At 37.9% G+C, this 16863-nt stretch overlaps 1 protein-coding gene across 1 annotated transcript in view; it reads left to right on the plus strand.

Moving 5' to 3' along the window:
- Nucleotides 1–16863, plus strand: part of NR2E3 (nuclear receptor subfamily 2 group E member 3) — a 109757-nt gene that overhangs the window by 76752 nt on the left and 16142 nt on the right. The window contains exon 7 of the mRNA XM_044076354.1: nucleotides 8524–8629. Coding sequence (XP_043932289.1) covers nucleotides 8524–8629 — 106 coding nt within the window. The remainder of the gene's footprint in view (nucleotides 1–8523; nucleotides 8630–16863) is intronic.

The following is a 16863-nucleotide window of genomic DNA, read 5'->3' on the forward strand; positions in this document are numbered from 1 at the left end:
TGCTTGTATAATTTTGGAAAGTTGTTAGAATAAAATGCTGTGTTACCACCATGCATGTCTTGAACCCAGAACCATATGCACTACAGTCAGTGCAACATACCACTATGCTAAATCAGCAGTTTGAAAAATAGGAAGACTGAAACTTAATGCCTATCATTTAGATAGCTCTCAACCTCTTAGCACAAAAACCTGGACAAACAAAGCCAATAATGAGGGAATACAAATTCAGTTCTCACTTCACACCTTAGCACAAAAAACCTGGACAAACAACAAAAACAATAATGGGGGAAATACAACTTCAGTTCTCACTTCTTACCATAGCTCACAACTGTTAGAAAAACAAATCTGAACAAAGTTCAGAAATGGTGGTGGTTAGGGACTTTAGGCTCTTCTTACCCTGAAGCAAAGGTACAGGGTTTGAGCCTGAACACCTATAGCCAACAGGTGTATTATGTGGGGGGCATTTACACACACACCCTGATTGCCTTTGTGATCACCACAATGATAATCCATTCCGATTGCCTTGCCCTTCACATAATCCAATACATCAAGCTAACATCTCCTGCTCAAAGCCAGCCGGTTCATTTCCCACAATGATAATCCATTCCCGATTGCCTTTCACATAATCCAATACATTCAAGATAATATTTCCCGATAATCCATTTACGATTGCCTTTCACATAATCCAATACATTCAAGCTAACATTTCCCGCTTGCAGGCAGCCAGTTTAAGCTATGCACATTTCCCGCTCGATGCCGGATATAACATGATGATGTTAAGCTCAATTCCGACTGGCTGGTATGTAGCCATGAAATGTAACTTAAAGGAGCCAACTCTGTTTTGAAATTTTTTAATTAAAAAAGCTACTCCCTCTTCTAAAGACGTTGTACTGAAATCAGTACAGTGCGTATGCCTCCCAACATCCCTGGTGCCATGTAATGGATCCTCTGGGAAGGTTCTACTGATGATTTTATTATCCAGGTTCCAAAATTGTTTCTGGTTATAAAAACATTTCTGTTGTGTGGACGTGAGGAGATTAGCATTATCATATATTGTAGCTTTCTATAGTGTTGAGGAACGCTTCCAGGTGGTCCAAATGTATCTCTGATTTTGTAAAGTCATTCTCTAGGTGAGCATCTTTAGAGTCTTGCGATTAGGGGAAGTGTGTGTTTTGTAGTCTGAGAAGAATGGTGTCAGTGATAATGATGGGCTTTTCCATGGCTAGGACGTTGTCTTAAGAGAGGCATGAGAGTTGGTTAAGTAGAAATGCGGTAAAAAGACAAGTGGTAAGTAGGTTTTGGGTGGTTTATTGCGTCTGAGGATGGACAGTAACAGGTTTGGGTGGGGCTTTGGCAGGTGAAGTGCTCATGGAGAAAGTAACAGGGCAGTGGTCACTGATACTGTCGAGCAGACTGGAAATGTCTTCATTGTGCACTGGGTCATTAATGATTAACAGGTCAAAGAGGGAGAGGTTATTAGTTCTGCGGGTTTGGTAGTATGAAGTTTTTGATGAGTTGAGCTAAGCCAAGACTGGAAAGTATATCCTGTGAGTCCGAGAATTTTTTCAGTGGAGAAGGCTGAAGTTAAAGTCAGCGAGGATTATTAGTTGCTTGCAAGGGATGTAGGTATCTAATATTTTTGTGAGTAGGGTATTAAATTTAGTGGGGTTAGCAGATGAAGGAAGGTATGTAGTGAATAGGGTTATGGAAATACTGTTTGTTGATGCTAATCCAGATTGGTTCAATGTTGTTGTTTGTGGGATTGTGATGATATGCATAAAGTGCTATAGCATTTTTAACTAGAAGGGGTGTGCCACCTTCTGTTCTTTCATCTGATCTGGCACTAAAAAGATAGCACTAGTAACGGAAAGTGAAAGTTAAAGTTGGGAGTGTCTGTCTTTATCTAAGATTCTATGATGGCTAAAATATCAGGGTTGTTTGGGGTTAGAAAGGCTTCTATTTGCATATGTTTACCAAATATACTGCCTTAAGCACGACTATTTTCAATGGACTGTTGGGTAAATTGGGATGGATCTTGGTTTGGGCTCAATCGAGCTATGAAGGAGGAAATTTTGAATTGGAGAGGAAGGTGTTATGCAGAATCTGAGGAAATTTTTAGGGTGGTCCCGTTATGCGTGTGAGACTCTACAGAATAATAACTAATCATTTTTTGGTGGATTGATGGGAGGGTAAATCACGGTCCATTTGAGTACAGTAGGTGTTTTTTAAAGGCAGGAGCATATTAGGTTGGAGAAGATCATGATGATGGAGTGTGGCTGAAGAAAAGATGAAATTTTGAGTTTGAGGATGCTTTGTTTGGGGTTTGGGGATGTGAGATTGTGAGTGTTTTATAAGCAGTGGTGTGAGAGGCCTAGTATGCCCTGAGTATAGTTAAACAAGCATTTAGACATGCGTGCACACACACACACACACACACACACACACACACACACACACACACACACACACACACACACACACACACACACATATATATATATGTATGCATGTATGTGAATGTGTGTGTGTGTGTGTGTGTGTGTGTGTGTGTGTGTGTGTGTGTGTGTGTGTGTGTGCATGTATCTGTGTATATTTTAGATATCAGAGAGAGAAAGACTTATTGAAAAACAAAAGTATACACTGCATGTGTGTGTGTGCAATATAAATATAGATATATATAAATATATAAATACAGAGAGATATACGAGAACTTCTTGAAAAACAACATTATACATTTCAAAAAAGGAAGAAATGCAAAACATTTAAACTGTGATAAACTCAAAGTGAAAAAGGGGAATCTATTTATAATGGTATATACAATGAATAAAAATTATCACAAATTCTAGAAAGTAAATTAGTAATAGCTTTAGAAACAAAAAAACAAAAAGTATTTGCTAACTCCAAGAAGATTAACAATGACTGTCCAGAAGGTTATTTGTCAGAAAAAAAATACAACTGCAGATGAGATGATACAAATTATTAAAACCTATGATTTTTTCCCTTATAATCATATTAATAAATAATTAACAAATGAACAACTCAAGGAATTCACTACAAACACTAACTTGTCAGAAATTGAAGAACAAATTAAAATGCTGAAAGACAAAAAAAAGCCCTGGGTCTAGATGGACTACTTCCTGAATTATATAAGTTATTCCACAGTATGATTTTTAATATTTTATATGAATTTTAAAAAAACCTTGTGACAACTTAGGTTCCTCCACTTTTGTTGAAGCAGAATACTTTTATATTTTATTGATACACTAAATAATTAGCAGGATGGTTGCCATGGAAGATGGAATCCACCAAGGAGTTTGTAACAACTCACCTGCTGAATCAGCTAGCCCTGAAAATGGATGGTGCTAGAGTGTTAGACCCATACACAGCCATGGCCAGCAGCTGAGAGGGTTATGCCTTGATGAGTAGGAGGGCTGCCAGAGTGGCACTGAATCCCAGGGTGACGGCCTGGGTTGAACAGCCACAGATGCGGATCTTGATGATGGTAGCAAATATTCAAACAAGAGTTTTGAAGGTCAAAGTTAAGGGTTCCATGTGAACAGCAGTTGAACATGGGTCGGTAAGTCCTGAGAGATAAAAACACAAGTGCAGTATTATAGTAAAACCAAGCATTCAAATAAAATAACACTAGAGCCAGAGTCCAAGCAACTTTCCAAGCAAAATATAAAGTATAAAAAAGGATGAATCTGATAAAGTCCTGCTTGTGTGAGGACAAGAACACTAAATAAATATCCTTTTTTATACTTTATATCATGTTTGGGAAGTTCCTTGGACTCTGGCTCTAGCGTTATTTTATCGGAAGTCCTGAGAGATAGACGCAAGCCATTCCAAAGGTGATGGCCTCCATCACCCTTGGCTGATTGAGAGGGAGTCGGGTTCAGATGTCCGAGTCTGGTGCAGCAGAGAAGGGTGCCTCGCAGCATCCAGTGCATTTTGCTATTGATTGTAGCAGTTACAAACCCATTTTGTTATTAAATTAAATTAGAAGACTTGATGAAGAGAGTACCTAACTGAAATGGATTTAAACCTTGATGGTTGACAGGTTTTGTGCAACAGAGATTAATGATCATTATTTAAACTGGTATCACCTAGGTGGAGGAGTTCCACAGGGTTCAATCACTGAGCCTTAATGATCATTATTCAAATTGGTATCACCTAGGTGGAGGAGTTCCACAGGGTTCAATCACTGAGCCTTAATGATCATTATTCAAATTGGTATCACCTAGGTGGAGGGGTTCCACAGGGTTCAATCACTGAGCCATATTAATTCAATTTATTAATTTCAAATATTAATTTCCAAGAGGGGTAATTGTTTATTGGTCACTTCATTATATTAAAATGGATAAAATAATTAATGGATTTGATACAAGTTATGCATGGGCTAGTCTACATCATTTAAATCATTGAACTCAAGGTGATAAAATTAATATAAATGTCAAACCAAACATGTGCATTTTGGAACAAATATTGAATATTACAATTGAGAATTTTACTTCCTGTAAAGATATTGGAGTGAAAGTATCAGACAATGTATCACGTGTACATCATATACATGGTATTTATCAAAGCAGTTTAAAACAAATTAACTGCATAAATAGATAGGTCCTGTCCATGTACAGTGATGTTCTTGTGTATTTACTTAATGTCTTAGTAAGATCAAAGATGGATTATGTTGTACAATACTAGAATCCTACTAGCTCTAAAACAAAAAAGATTTACTAAGAAAATACAAAGTCTACCATTTCTCTTGCATTCAGAAAGACTGGGTATGTAAACTTATAAGATGCTTAGAGATAATTTGATTTGAACTTAAAGACCATTATTCCTGTGTGAATTACTAGGCTTTATAGTTTCTTCTATTCATAGTCATAGCAGATTTTTGACTTGTCTAGAACAAAGTCAATCACTAGAATCTTCTATAATAGAACAATAGCACTTTTATGAAGTAAGCTTTCAGTGGTAGTTAAAATTGCTCTTAATATTGAATATTTTAAACTTACAACTTGGCATCTCTTTTGGAGTCTGTTTTTTTTACTTTGATATTTTGTCCACCATTCGTATACATGTACGTAAGCATTAAATATTGATCACAAAATATTAATATCAATAACTACAGCTAGAACTAAAACCTGAATTGTCTTTTAATTTGTAAAGATCGAACAAGTTTCTTAATAAAAAGACAAACACGAGACAATATTAAAAAAACATTAACAATATTTACATTATATAGGCTCAGTGGGATTAAATTAGTACTAACGAGGCATTGTACTGAAAAAGCTTTTGATTCTTTAGACTGGTATTACTTAAAGTTATAGAAATTTTATTTTTTTCTATCAGTTTATATCAGTAAAATAAAAATCTTATAGCTCAGTTCTAAAAAATGTATATCAAAATTGGTCCCCACATGCAGAAACAAATAATAGTAACAAAAGGAACAAAAAAAAGATGCATTTTGTCCCCCGTACTTTCAATTTTAGAATAGAACCTTTAATTGTATTACCCACAATTCTAATATTAAACACTATGAATCTGAGGGTTTATTAGATGTTAAAATGCCATTGTTTGCTTTTGATATACTTCTAAAGGATACCCACACCTCCAGGTTGGTGGCAACGCACAAAGCTTCGGAAACCATCCAGGTGCAACTAACCATAGGCAAAACTGCTCTACAAATTGTAACATGCTACAGGCCACCCTCTCAAACTCAGGAACCCACACAGCCTTCCTGAAGACACTGGAGGGTATAAATGTATCTCCAAACACCATCATATTGGGTGACTTCAACTACCCGAATATAGACTGGGAACATTACTCAAGCCCTAACTTTCTAGCCCAACAGTTCCTGGAGTTCATAAATTCAAATGCCATGGAACAGCTAGTCACTGTTCCCACGAGAGGAGAAAATATACTAGATCTCATTATCACAAACATGGGGACAAAATGCTCCACACCGGAAGTATAGCCCTCATTGGTGAGATCTGATCATAAAGTAATCTCACTGGAAATCCACATCCCGCCCCCACCCCAAACAAAAAAGACCACAGTGAAGAACTTCTCTAAAGCAAACTTCACACTACTCAAGACTGGTGTGGTATCCTTCAAGGCCCCTGAGCCACTGGAAACCACAACCCAAGCTGTGGAAGCCCTTACAAATGCCTTCTATGAACACCTCCAGGACTGCATGGATCAGGCAATCCCAAATAAAACCAAGACTCTTTCCACAAAGGGCAAACGTCCAGTCTGGTGGACCCCAGCCATTAACAAACTTTACAATAAGAGGAGAAAGCTATTACATGATAGAACAAAATCCATAAAAGGGAAGTCACCCTGATCATTATTAGTAAAAAATACAAGCACTCATAAAATCAACTAAGGCCAATTTTGAGAGAAAAATTGCCATGGATTCAAAGGACAATCATAAGGCCTTTTTCAGCTATGTTAGGAACATGGGTGGAAACTCCCAGATATGCTCAGAATTAGTCCAAAATGATACAAAAATCACTGAACCCACAGACATTGCCAACATACTGGCAGACAGGTTCAGTGCAAACTTCACCCTCTCCCCTAAAGGAGAGATAACTATCCCAGCGGAGTGTAGCCTCCCAGACATCTCAAATGCACAGGTGAAAGCTGCTCTCTATAAAGCTAAAAACACAGCATCAATGGGACCAGATGGTGTCCCTGGCTGTGTGCTACACGAGCTAAATGAGGAATTAAACCCGCACATAAGGCAGCTGTTTAATCTCAGCCTTACCACAGGATACGTGCCCAAGGAGTGGCGTACGGCAACTGTGGTCCCACTCCACAAAGGCGGTGCCTCTACGGACCCTGGTAATTACCGCCCCATAAGCTTAACAAGTCTAGTCTGCAAAGCTATGGAGAGGATCATAATGGAGCTCATAAACAAAGATATAGGGGACTTGCAGACATTGGACCCATCCAGTTTGGCTTCGTCAAGGGCAGATCATGCCTTTTGAACTTGGTCGACTTCTTCGAAACAGTCACCAAGGCCATTGATGAGGGAAAGGCAGTCCATACAGTCTACCTTGACCTTGCAAAGGCTTTCGACACAATACCCCACTCGGGTATTGTAGAAAAACCTACCAGCTTAAATGTAAACCCATATGTCACAAGATGGGTTGCAAACTGGCTTAAGGACAGAACCCACAGGGTTAGAGTTGCTGGCGCTATGTCAGACTCCAAGCCGGTCACAAGTGGTGTCCCACAGGGCTCGGTCCTTGGCCCCCAATTGTTTGGCATCTACTTGTCAGAAGTACAGGCCAACATGGGAGGACTTTGGCTGACAAAGTTTGCAGACGACTGCAAACTGGGCGCCATAGTGGAAAGTGCATCGGACACGGATATCTTTCAGAAGGGACTCACGGAAACAGATAGCTGGTGCCAGAGCCATGGCCTGAAGTTAAACGCCAAAAAATGTATAGCCATACCCTTCGGGAAAAACAAGGTAACCCCAAGCTACCATATAGGTGGCAATCCACTAAGCACAGAAGAGGTTATCAGGGACCTGGGGACCCAGGTTGACAGTGGCCTTTCTTTTGACACTCATGTTGCTAAAGCGGTTAGAAAGACCTTCTACATTGCCCACCTGATCATGAAGGGATTCACATCCAGATCTAGTGAGGTCATTGTTCCTCTGTACTCTTCACTTATCAGACCAATGATCGAGTACAATGCCCCATTCGGGATGTATCTCACCCGACATCTGCAGCAATTGGAGAGACCCCAAAAGTTCCTCACCAAAAGGATAAAGGGACTCCAAAATCTGTCATATGCTGCCAGATTGAAGAAACTCCAGCTCTATTCAGTCGCATACCATCTGCTCAGAGGTGACATGTGCCTGACATACAAGGCCATGTCCAACCCGGAATTAATGGACATACTCCACCTCAAAAAATCCAAATCCACCAAAACCACTAGAGCAAGCGACTTAAACCTTAGCACGGATATAAATAGGACGTGCTGGAGGGATAGATTTATCACTCAGAGACTCCCTATGCTGTGGAATAAAATCCCGGTCCATGTAAGGCAGAGCACCTCCCTGGCTCTGTTCAAGAGAAATCTTGACCTGTGGATGGGAGATCGTAGGTTTACCCCGGGAATCATCCCTGTGTCACTGCTGGACAGAGGCACAACAAACTAATGGGCACAGTATTTTTTCATATAAGGGGTGGCGTAAGCCACAAAACTTTGGGCTAGGTTTATAAATGCCTTAGGGCAGATAGCCTAGTATAAACCTATGAACCTATGAACCTAAATGCAATATAAATTAAAGATTCTATTCATTAATTTACTAAATCTTTAGCAGCCTTTACTGTTAAAATAAAAAAATAAATAGAGTTAATGTTCTATGGAAATTCAAATGGAAACATACTCATTTAATTATTTAATCTGTTGCTTTTTTTTAGATGTGCAGAGATTATTGGCATGATAGCAGGCTGAAGGATACAACTGATTTCAGGCTTTTTTCTCTTATATTTTATTCAGAGACTCGTGGTTTAAAGGACCCAGAGCAGGTGGAGAACCTACAGGATCAGTCTCAAGTAATGCTTGGCCAGTACAACAGGGCTCACTACCCCAGCCAGCCTGTAAGGTAATGTATACTTCTATACATCCTTCTGTCTATCCATCCATCCACCTGCAGCAATTCTCATTCACCTGCTTGTCCATGGTACATTGTTGTGTCAACTAATGCAGTATCACATATGTGTTACATGCTTCTCTTTGCCTGTCTTTCTCTCTATTGGCCATCATTATGGTTGCATGGCTATAATTCCAGATCTATACATTCTGGCTTCTCTCCAGTTATCATTCTCTAGCCTTCTAATTTCAACTTTTCCCCAATCCAACAAATTATTTTCTAAATAAATGACTATGTGCTTCATATTTGCTTAGTTGTCTGTCTGCCAGTTTATTCTGCCACTTTCCATCTGACTAAGAATCTCTGCTTCTGCTTTGTATTTTACAAGCTATAGAAACCAAATATACTCAGCTTACTGCTGAGTAAAAAGGAATTTACTGTTTATTGTTATTGTTGTCTACATTTGACAACTGTATTTGCTATTTAAAATCACTAAATGTGATACTGGAGATGGTACATGTGCATGTACATTTGTTGTGTGTTCAATATATTTAGATTTTTTAGAGTGTCAGAAAAAAGGAAAACTGTAACATTTACATTCACTGTTTCTATTCTAAAAAGAGTAGAGGGTGATAATATGCTATAAAGTCATCTCCTAATACACATAAGCTCCAATTACACTCTATCTGTAAAAGGAATGCAAAGAGCTGTTCCAATATTTCAAAGATAGTCTTTAAATAAGTACTTCCATTTTCAAAACATTTATCTAGTTACTAAATAATGGAAAAAGAACAGGTTAGAATTTCATATATACAATATTTCTGGCGTAGTCAATAATGTCCTTCTAAATTGCCAATAAACAAAAACAGTCATTCCCATAATAAGTGCCCAAATTGTTCTTAAAAAATATCTAAACTAGTGCTTGGTTTAATATAATTTGGTAGTCTATTCCCTGCATCAGCTACTTTCTCAGTGAACCATTTAGTACATCTCTCATTCCTATATAATTTCCTGCATAGGTTGTCTGATGTTTCTCTACTACTCTTTGATAATCCCCAAACATTTCCAGAGATAGTTGCCTCAAAGTACCCTATATATACCCAAATAAGGTATCTTAAGTATCTGTATGAGACACTGTACAAGTTTAGGGATTTTCATCTTTCATAACTTAAATTTTGACATCCATGTATACCCTTGATATATTTCACTCTTCTCAATTTACTCATATTTGTTTTCTTATAAGGTTTGCATGTTATTATTCCATGCTCCAGTTGGTGTCTAATGTCACTTACAAACAATTATACAACGACCCCCCATTAATATTCCAAAACGTGCACGCTGATTGGTCAGCGTGCATGTTGTAAATCAGAGTTATAGTAATGGAAAAAGGTCCGGTCGCCTGGACTTTTTCCATTAGTATAACTCTGTTTTTTACAGCAATGGAGAATGCAAGATATCCGTTCCTTTTTACACACTGTCTCGCTATGTTAAACGAGTTTAACATAAAGAGACAGCTTTAAAAAAAGTAACGGATATTTTCCTATCTCCATTGCTTTTTTTAAAGGTGTCTCGCTATGTTAAATGGGTTTAACATAGCGAGACAGCTTTAAAAAAAGCAACGGAGATTCTCTGTTGCTTTTTTTAAAGGTGTCTCGCTATGTTAAACTCCTTTAACATAGCAAGACATTTGTAAAAAACAACAGAGATCTTGCTTTCTCCATTGCTTTTTTAAAAACTGTCTCGCTATGTTAAATGGGTTTAACATAGCGAGACAGTTTGTAAATAGCAATGGAGATCTTGCTTTCTCCATTGCTTTTGCCCACAGCTCTGATGTACTGCATAAGCATACGCATGTGCAGTACATCAGAACTGCTGCAGAATACCAGACAGCTGCGGAAGGGCAGCAAGGAGGCATTATACAATGCCATTATTTAAGAAAAGTAATTATTTTTTTTCTTAAATAATGTCATTATATAATAGCAATAACCCACTTATGGGTGTGGGTAATGCTGGATTTACCCACGGTTGCCTTTGTTTGGCCACTCGGGCTTCACCCTCGTGACCAAACCACACCAACCATGGATAAATCTAGCATTACCCACACCCAGGCGTGGGTTATTGCTATATTATTTCATAATTTCTGATTTCATAAACTTAATACATGTTTTTATGCAGTCTATTGTTTTTTTAACTATCATTAACCAGTTGGTTGATATGATCGGAAAAACTCAAAGCTGGATCTACCCATACACCCAGGTCCTTAACATAATGTACAGTTCCAGTTATTTTGTGCTGTATTAAATATTCACTCTTCAATCTATGTTTCACAAATCTCATATACTTAATTTTTATGTATTTATCAGCATATTAGTCACCTGTGCCCCAAATGGTTAATTCAGTTAAGTTCTTGTGTAGACAAGTCCTCTCTGTAACAGATGTAATCACTTTACCCATTTTCAAGTCATTTGCATACGGACTGCAAAACAACTCAGAGGAAAAAGATGGATTTGAAAGAAACAAACTAAAATGCACCTAGGAAAGAGCTCTGTTTGGGCACTTTGACTGTAACCTAGAATTTTACTTGTCAAATTGTTGTATGATACTTGCCATGACTTATTTGTAGCACATATCTTATCAAGAGTATATCAGTACCTGGTTGTTATAATTTATTGACCAGTGTTTTGTATATGACCCCATCAAACACTGGTCAATATAAATGATATCAACATGATTTTGTTTCATTTATACCTGTTATATTATTATTATAGAACATCTTATTACAGGTGGTTATAGATCTATTTTCAGTATATGCATACTGATTGTTTTCTTTTCCGTTAATGTATGTGTGCCTCTATCTTAACCAATATTTAATAAAGGAGTAAAAAAATACATACATGTTGATATATGGTTTCAAGTCCCGACTTTTCCAGTTCTAACAATAATTTAGTAAAAAAAAAACATTTTCATTATTTTCCACAATAAGAACATAAAATTATAGGGGTATACGAGTCTGGGGTTCTCCTATTCCCCTTTAATTAAAGATTTTTTTAACAAGAGCATGTCTCCAAACTTGTGGAATCTTCCCATATGTAAATGACTTAGTGAATAACATATTTTGGTACTGAAAGTGTTATCAGGATGTTATTACTAAATCCTTCTTCTTCCTGTGTTTTGCCTGAGTCCAGTTTGCATAGTTCTTTTTTTAATACAGTCTAATTTAATTTAATTATCTGAAATTACCTGGATATTACTAGGACAATTTATCACCCCCTTAGTGAAGTCAAACTGCTTTGCATAAAATTTTGTAAATATATCTATAATCAGTTATGTTTGAAAATAAATTTTAGAATCTACACACAAGTTATCATATAGTATATCTTTACTCCTACCACATCTTATGGATCAATAAAATGGTTTCTTATTGTGCTCAAAATCTTTATATAAATTCTCTTCAGTTTTTTCCCTGATCTAGTCTCGCACTATGCTTAATACGTATGTTCTGTTTGTTTACTCCAATTTTCAAACTTATAGTTCAACCTCATTTCTATTTCTTATGTATTTTATCTATCATCTTAATTAAGTATCTTATTCTTATGGAAATATATCCACCTGACCTTATGTGCCTATATCCTGATGTTAGACATTTTTTTTATTTTTTTATTTTTTTGCATCCAAACCATGTCTCTTTTAAAATGTGCAGCATTACTTTTGCGGTTTTAGTACTGAATGCATCACTTCAATATGTTTGTTGTATATTGTTCATAGGTTCACAGATGTGTACTAGGCTAATGGCCCTGGAGCCTTTACAAGCCTAGCCCGTAGAAGTGCCCTGGCATTGTGCTGCCCAACATTAGTTCCCAGTACCTCTACCACATACAGCCACTATAGTTATCCCCGGGGTGAACTTTCTATTTCCCATCCACTCATCAAGATTTCTCTTGAAGAGGGCCAGTGAGGTGCTCTGTTTGACATGTATGGGAAGTCTATTCCATAGCATGTTCTGTTGATTGTGGTAATGAGGATGAGGTCTCTGGAGTGTGTGGTGCGGAGGGATTGGGATTTCTTTAGATGTAGCATTTCTAAAGGAGCTGGGTCAGACATGGCTTTATAAGTCAAGCAGAGATCTCCTCTTAGTAGATGATATGAGACAGGGAATAACTGGAGTTTTTTGAGTCTGTCATTGTAGGACATGTGTTTAAGGTCTCGGATCCTCCTCATGAGGTAATTTTGTGGCCTCTTCAGCTGTTGCAGGTGTCTAGTGAGGTACATGCCAAATGGGGCATTGTACTCGATGACTGGCCTAATGAGGGAAGAGTAGAGAGAAATGATGACCTCTTTCTTCCTGGATGCAAAAGCCTTGGTAATGAGATGTGCCATATAGTAGGACTTTCTGACCACAGTGGCAATGTGGTGGTCGAAGGAGAGGTTGCTGTCAACCTGTGTCCTCAGATCTCTTATAACAACTTCAGTATTCAATGGGCTCCCATTGATGTGGTAATTAGAGGGAACTGAGTTTTTTCCAAAGGGGATGATGACGCATTTTTTGGCATTAAGCTTAAGGCCATGGTTTTGACACCAGTCATTGGTCTCAGTGAGGCCTTTCTGTAGGATGTCTGCACCACTTGGGGAGTTAATAATGGCTCCCAGCTTGCAGTCGTCTGTGAACTTGGTCGGCCAGAGTCCCTCTGTGTTGGCCTGGACTTCTGAGAAGTAAATGCCAAGCAAGAGAGGACCCAAGACCAATCCCTGTGGGACTCGACTCATGACTGGTCAGCAGTCTGACTTGGAGTCCGCTACTTTAACACTGTGGGTTCTATCTGTGATCCAATTTGCAACCAACCTAACGATATAGGGGTTGATGCCTAGTTTGGTGAGTTTATCAATAATTCCTGAGTGAGGAATGGTATCAAAGGCCTTGGCCAGATCGAGGTAGGCTGTATGAACTGCCCTACCCTCATCCACAGCTCTGGTGACTGTCTCAAAGAAGTCAACCAGGTTGAGCAGGGATGATCTACCTTTCACAAAACCAAATTGCGTGGGATCTAGAGTTTGGAGATTCCCTATATCCTTGTTAATTAGGTCCATGACAATGTGCTCCATAGCCTTACATATCAGACTCATCAGGTTAACGGGGCAATAATTTCCTGGGTCTGTAGTCTCTCCGCCTTTATAGAGAGGGATGACTGTAGCAGTGCGCCATTCGGTAGGGACAAAGCCTAAGGTGATGCTGTGAGTGAACAGGGCACACAGATGTGGTGCCAGTTCACTTTGTAATTCATGTGGAACACAGTCAGGGATATTGTCGGGTCCCATGGAAGCTGTATTCTTGGGCTTGGACAATGTGCTGGGTGCCTGGCAATCTTCTGGTATTAAGATTGGTCCTTTACGGGGGGGGGGGGTAAAGTTGGCACTGAATGTATCGGCCAGTATGTTGGCAATATCTGTTGGCTCAGTATAAGAGGCACCATTGTACTTAACTCACAGCAAATCTGGGTATTGCCAAGCAGGGCCAGCCTTAGCTGAAATGGCGCCCTAGGCGAAATAGTGCTCTGGCACCCGTTAAGCGCCACCCATGCCATACTCATGATACACCCCTATTTGAGCCACACACACAGATAAGTCACTCCATATGAAAGCCACTTCAGTTATTTCCTTCAGTTTTTTAAATGTATGAAAGTCAGTTTCTGCTTTAACAGGTTTTGCATTACCAAGCATTTTCCGAAAGTTATGAAGTCCAAAATTAATACCAGAGTTCATCTGACGAGTAATAAGATCCAAAATCAGAGCCATCTCACACACACACACACACACACACACACACACACACACACACACACACACACACACACACACACACACACACACTTTATGACATAATGCAGTCCTAGCAGGTGCCCAAAGCTGTATCATCATCTGGCAGGTACCATTCACCCATCTGAGTCTTTGTCCTTTTGATCACAGGACATCTATTGAAGAATGTTTTGATGGTTACATTTCACAGCCCCCCTGGAATGACAAAAAACAAAGGGAGACCCGTTTACATTTTTTACTCACTTTGAATGCTATTTCTTTAAATGAAGCACTAGCTTTTCAGCAAGACTCAGTTATGCTTCTATCTACCTGTTTATGCTTCTTGATTGTATTGTTATCATTATTTATTAAATGTAATTCACTGCCTTTTTTTCAAAAGTTGCCAGATTTAGGAGGGATTAAGAGGGACAGAGAAAAATGTGGAGTCAAAATAAGAGACAGTTGAGAAAGAGGTAAATTCAACAACCACGGATTTGTAAGCAACCATAGATTTGCAAGCAGCACTAACATGATGACATCACTTATTTATAACTAAACTCTGTGACAAGACAAATGAAACACATTCACAGACAACGGCTAAATAAGACACAGGTACATTCACTTAATGCAAGAGAAGTAAACACTTACTCCAGATACTATCTTCTCTGCAACCTTTGTAGTACCACAACAAGTGCACAGGACTGGGCAGTATTTGCTGTCCTTGCCATTCTGTACTACTGTTCAAATCCAAAAGCACCACCAACAGAAACTAACCCTACGCACAGCTGTGCCACATGTCACAGAAGACATACCTGAAACCCCACATTAAGTAGGGAGAAACACAAACACTTGTTTTATTCCTGGTCTGTATTACTACTGCAAGGGTCTGACTCCTGAAGCAGTCTAACCTAATTGGCTGTTTGTAATTCACATTACACTAGCTAGTGGGGAGTAATCGTAACACTTTTTTCCAGAAAATAGACTCACATCTAGTGCATGGTGCACCTTAAAAACTGGAAGCATCAAACCCTGGCCAAATGACTAGTGTAAATAAACACAAGCACAAAAGATCCCAACGACAAACTCCAAAATGAAATCAGGACAGTAGAGAGAGGCTACAAAACTTTTAATAAATCACCATGAATCAAGCAATGAAAACAATAAAATTAATAAACGCTTTCATCCCATATAACTTGGAATTTCATCAGATCATCTCAACTGCATATACTGTTTAAATAGTTTAAACAATCCACCACTCCATCCTGACTCCATATATCTGCTTTTTGTTTAAAGGTATACTCCCCATCGTATGTCATACATCCATAACACATATCTAAAAAAATAAAAAACTGTATAAACTTAAATACTGTCAAAATGATAAAATTAATTAAAAAAACAATTACAAGTCACCTCAGCCTACCCAAAGCTACTCTAATGTTTTAAGTAAATATAATTTTTAATAGCTATGTTTCTTCAGAACAGAAATATCAGAAATATTCTCACTCCTCTTATCAAAATAGAATGTTTTAACCCTAACAAAAATGATGCAGACCTGGATTACTATTTTCTAAGATGGATGCAAGTGCAGTCATGCCTCTAAACTTCTTGCTTAAGAATTCTGGACAAACACTCCAAATCAGGGAAAGTTTTAAATACTATTCTAATTTATGTATAATTAATAACACAGCAGGTTTTGAATCAGTGTATCTTCTAGCATTTGTAATTGCAAAGCTAATGCCTGGTATTTTCAACTGATTTCATTTTGTGACGGACAGGGTGAAAATAATATAAGGCAAAATCCCAGCCGATTTTATCAAATACTTTCTCTACATAAAGACCCAACAACACCAGGAGCATTTTTTTTTAAATTCTGCATCATCACCATTCTGTTAATTTTGTCAAATGTTTGCCAAACATTCACAAAATCACATTGCTCTACATCTGTCAAGTTTGGCAACACCTTTGACATTCACATAACTAATATAGTTATAAACACGTTATAATTACAGTTAAAACTGAAATGTATCTATATGAAGCTGGATCATTACTATGTTTCTGCTTATACTCTGCTTGTCATTTTAAGAAAGCTTTTAAAATATTATCTTTCCTAGTAGAAAAAAATCAGATCACCATTACCCATTATAATAATCCAAGTGAGAAGGAATTTACAAGTAAATGGAGTATAGCAAGGCCAGTTTCAAATAATGAAACCGCAGTCTACAAACTAAACTACAAATAAAGAAATGCAGATAAAATTCTCTTTGGGACAAATTTTGCTATAGAAAATGTATGAGTTACAAAAATTCTTTGACTCACTTTCCTGATTGTATTAATTATAATATATAATAATTAAATTATCTCCCTTGTATAATACAGTACTACTTGTTAGAGTGTGTTTTAAATTTAGTTTTGAACATTTTTTCCAGTAAACAATGAAACAAAACATATGAACCAAT

Source organism: Protopterus annectens, chromosome 7.part0 (genome assembly GCF_019279795.1).
Source record: "Protopterus annectens isolate FY-2018-M chromosome 7.part0, PAN1.0, whole genome shotgun sequence".
Classification (NCBI taxonomy): domain Eukaryota; kingdom Metazoa; phylum Chordata; order Ceratodontiformes; family Protopteridae; genus Protopterus; species Protopterus annectens.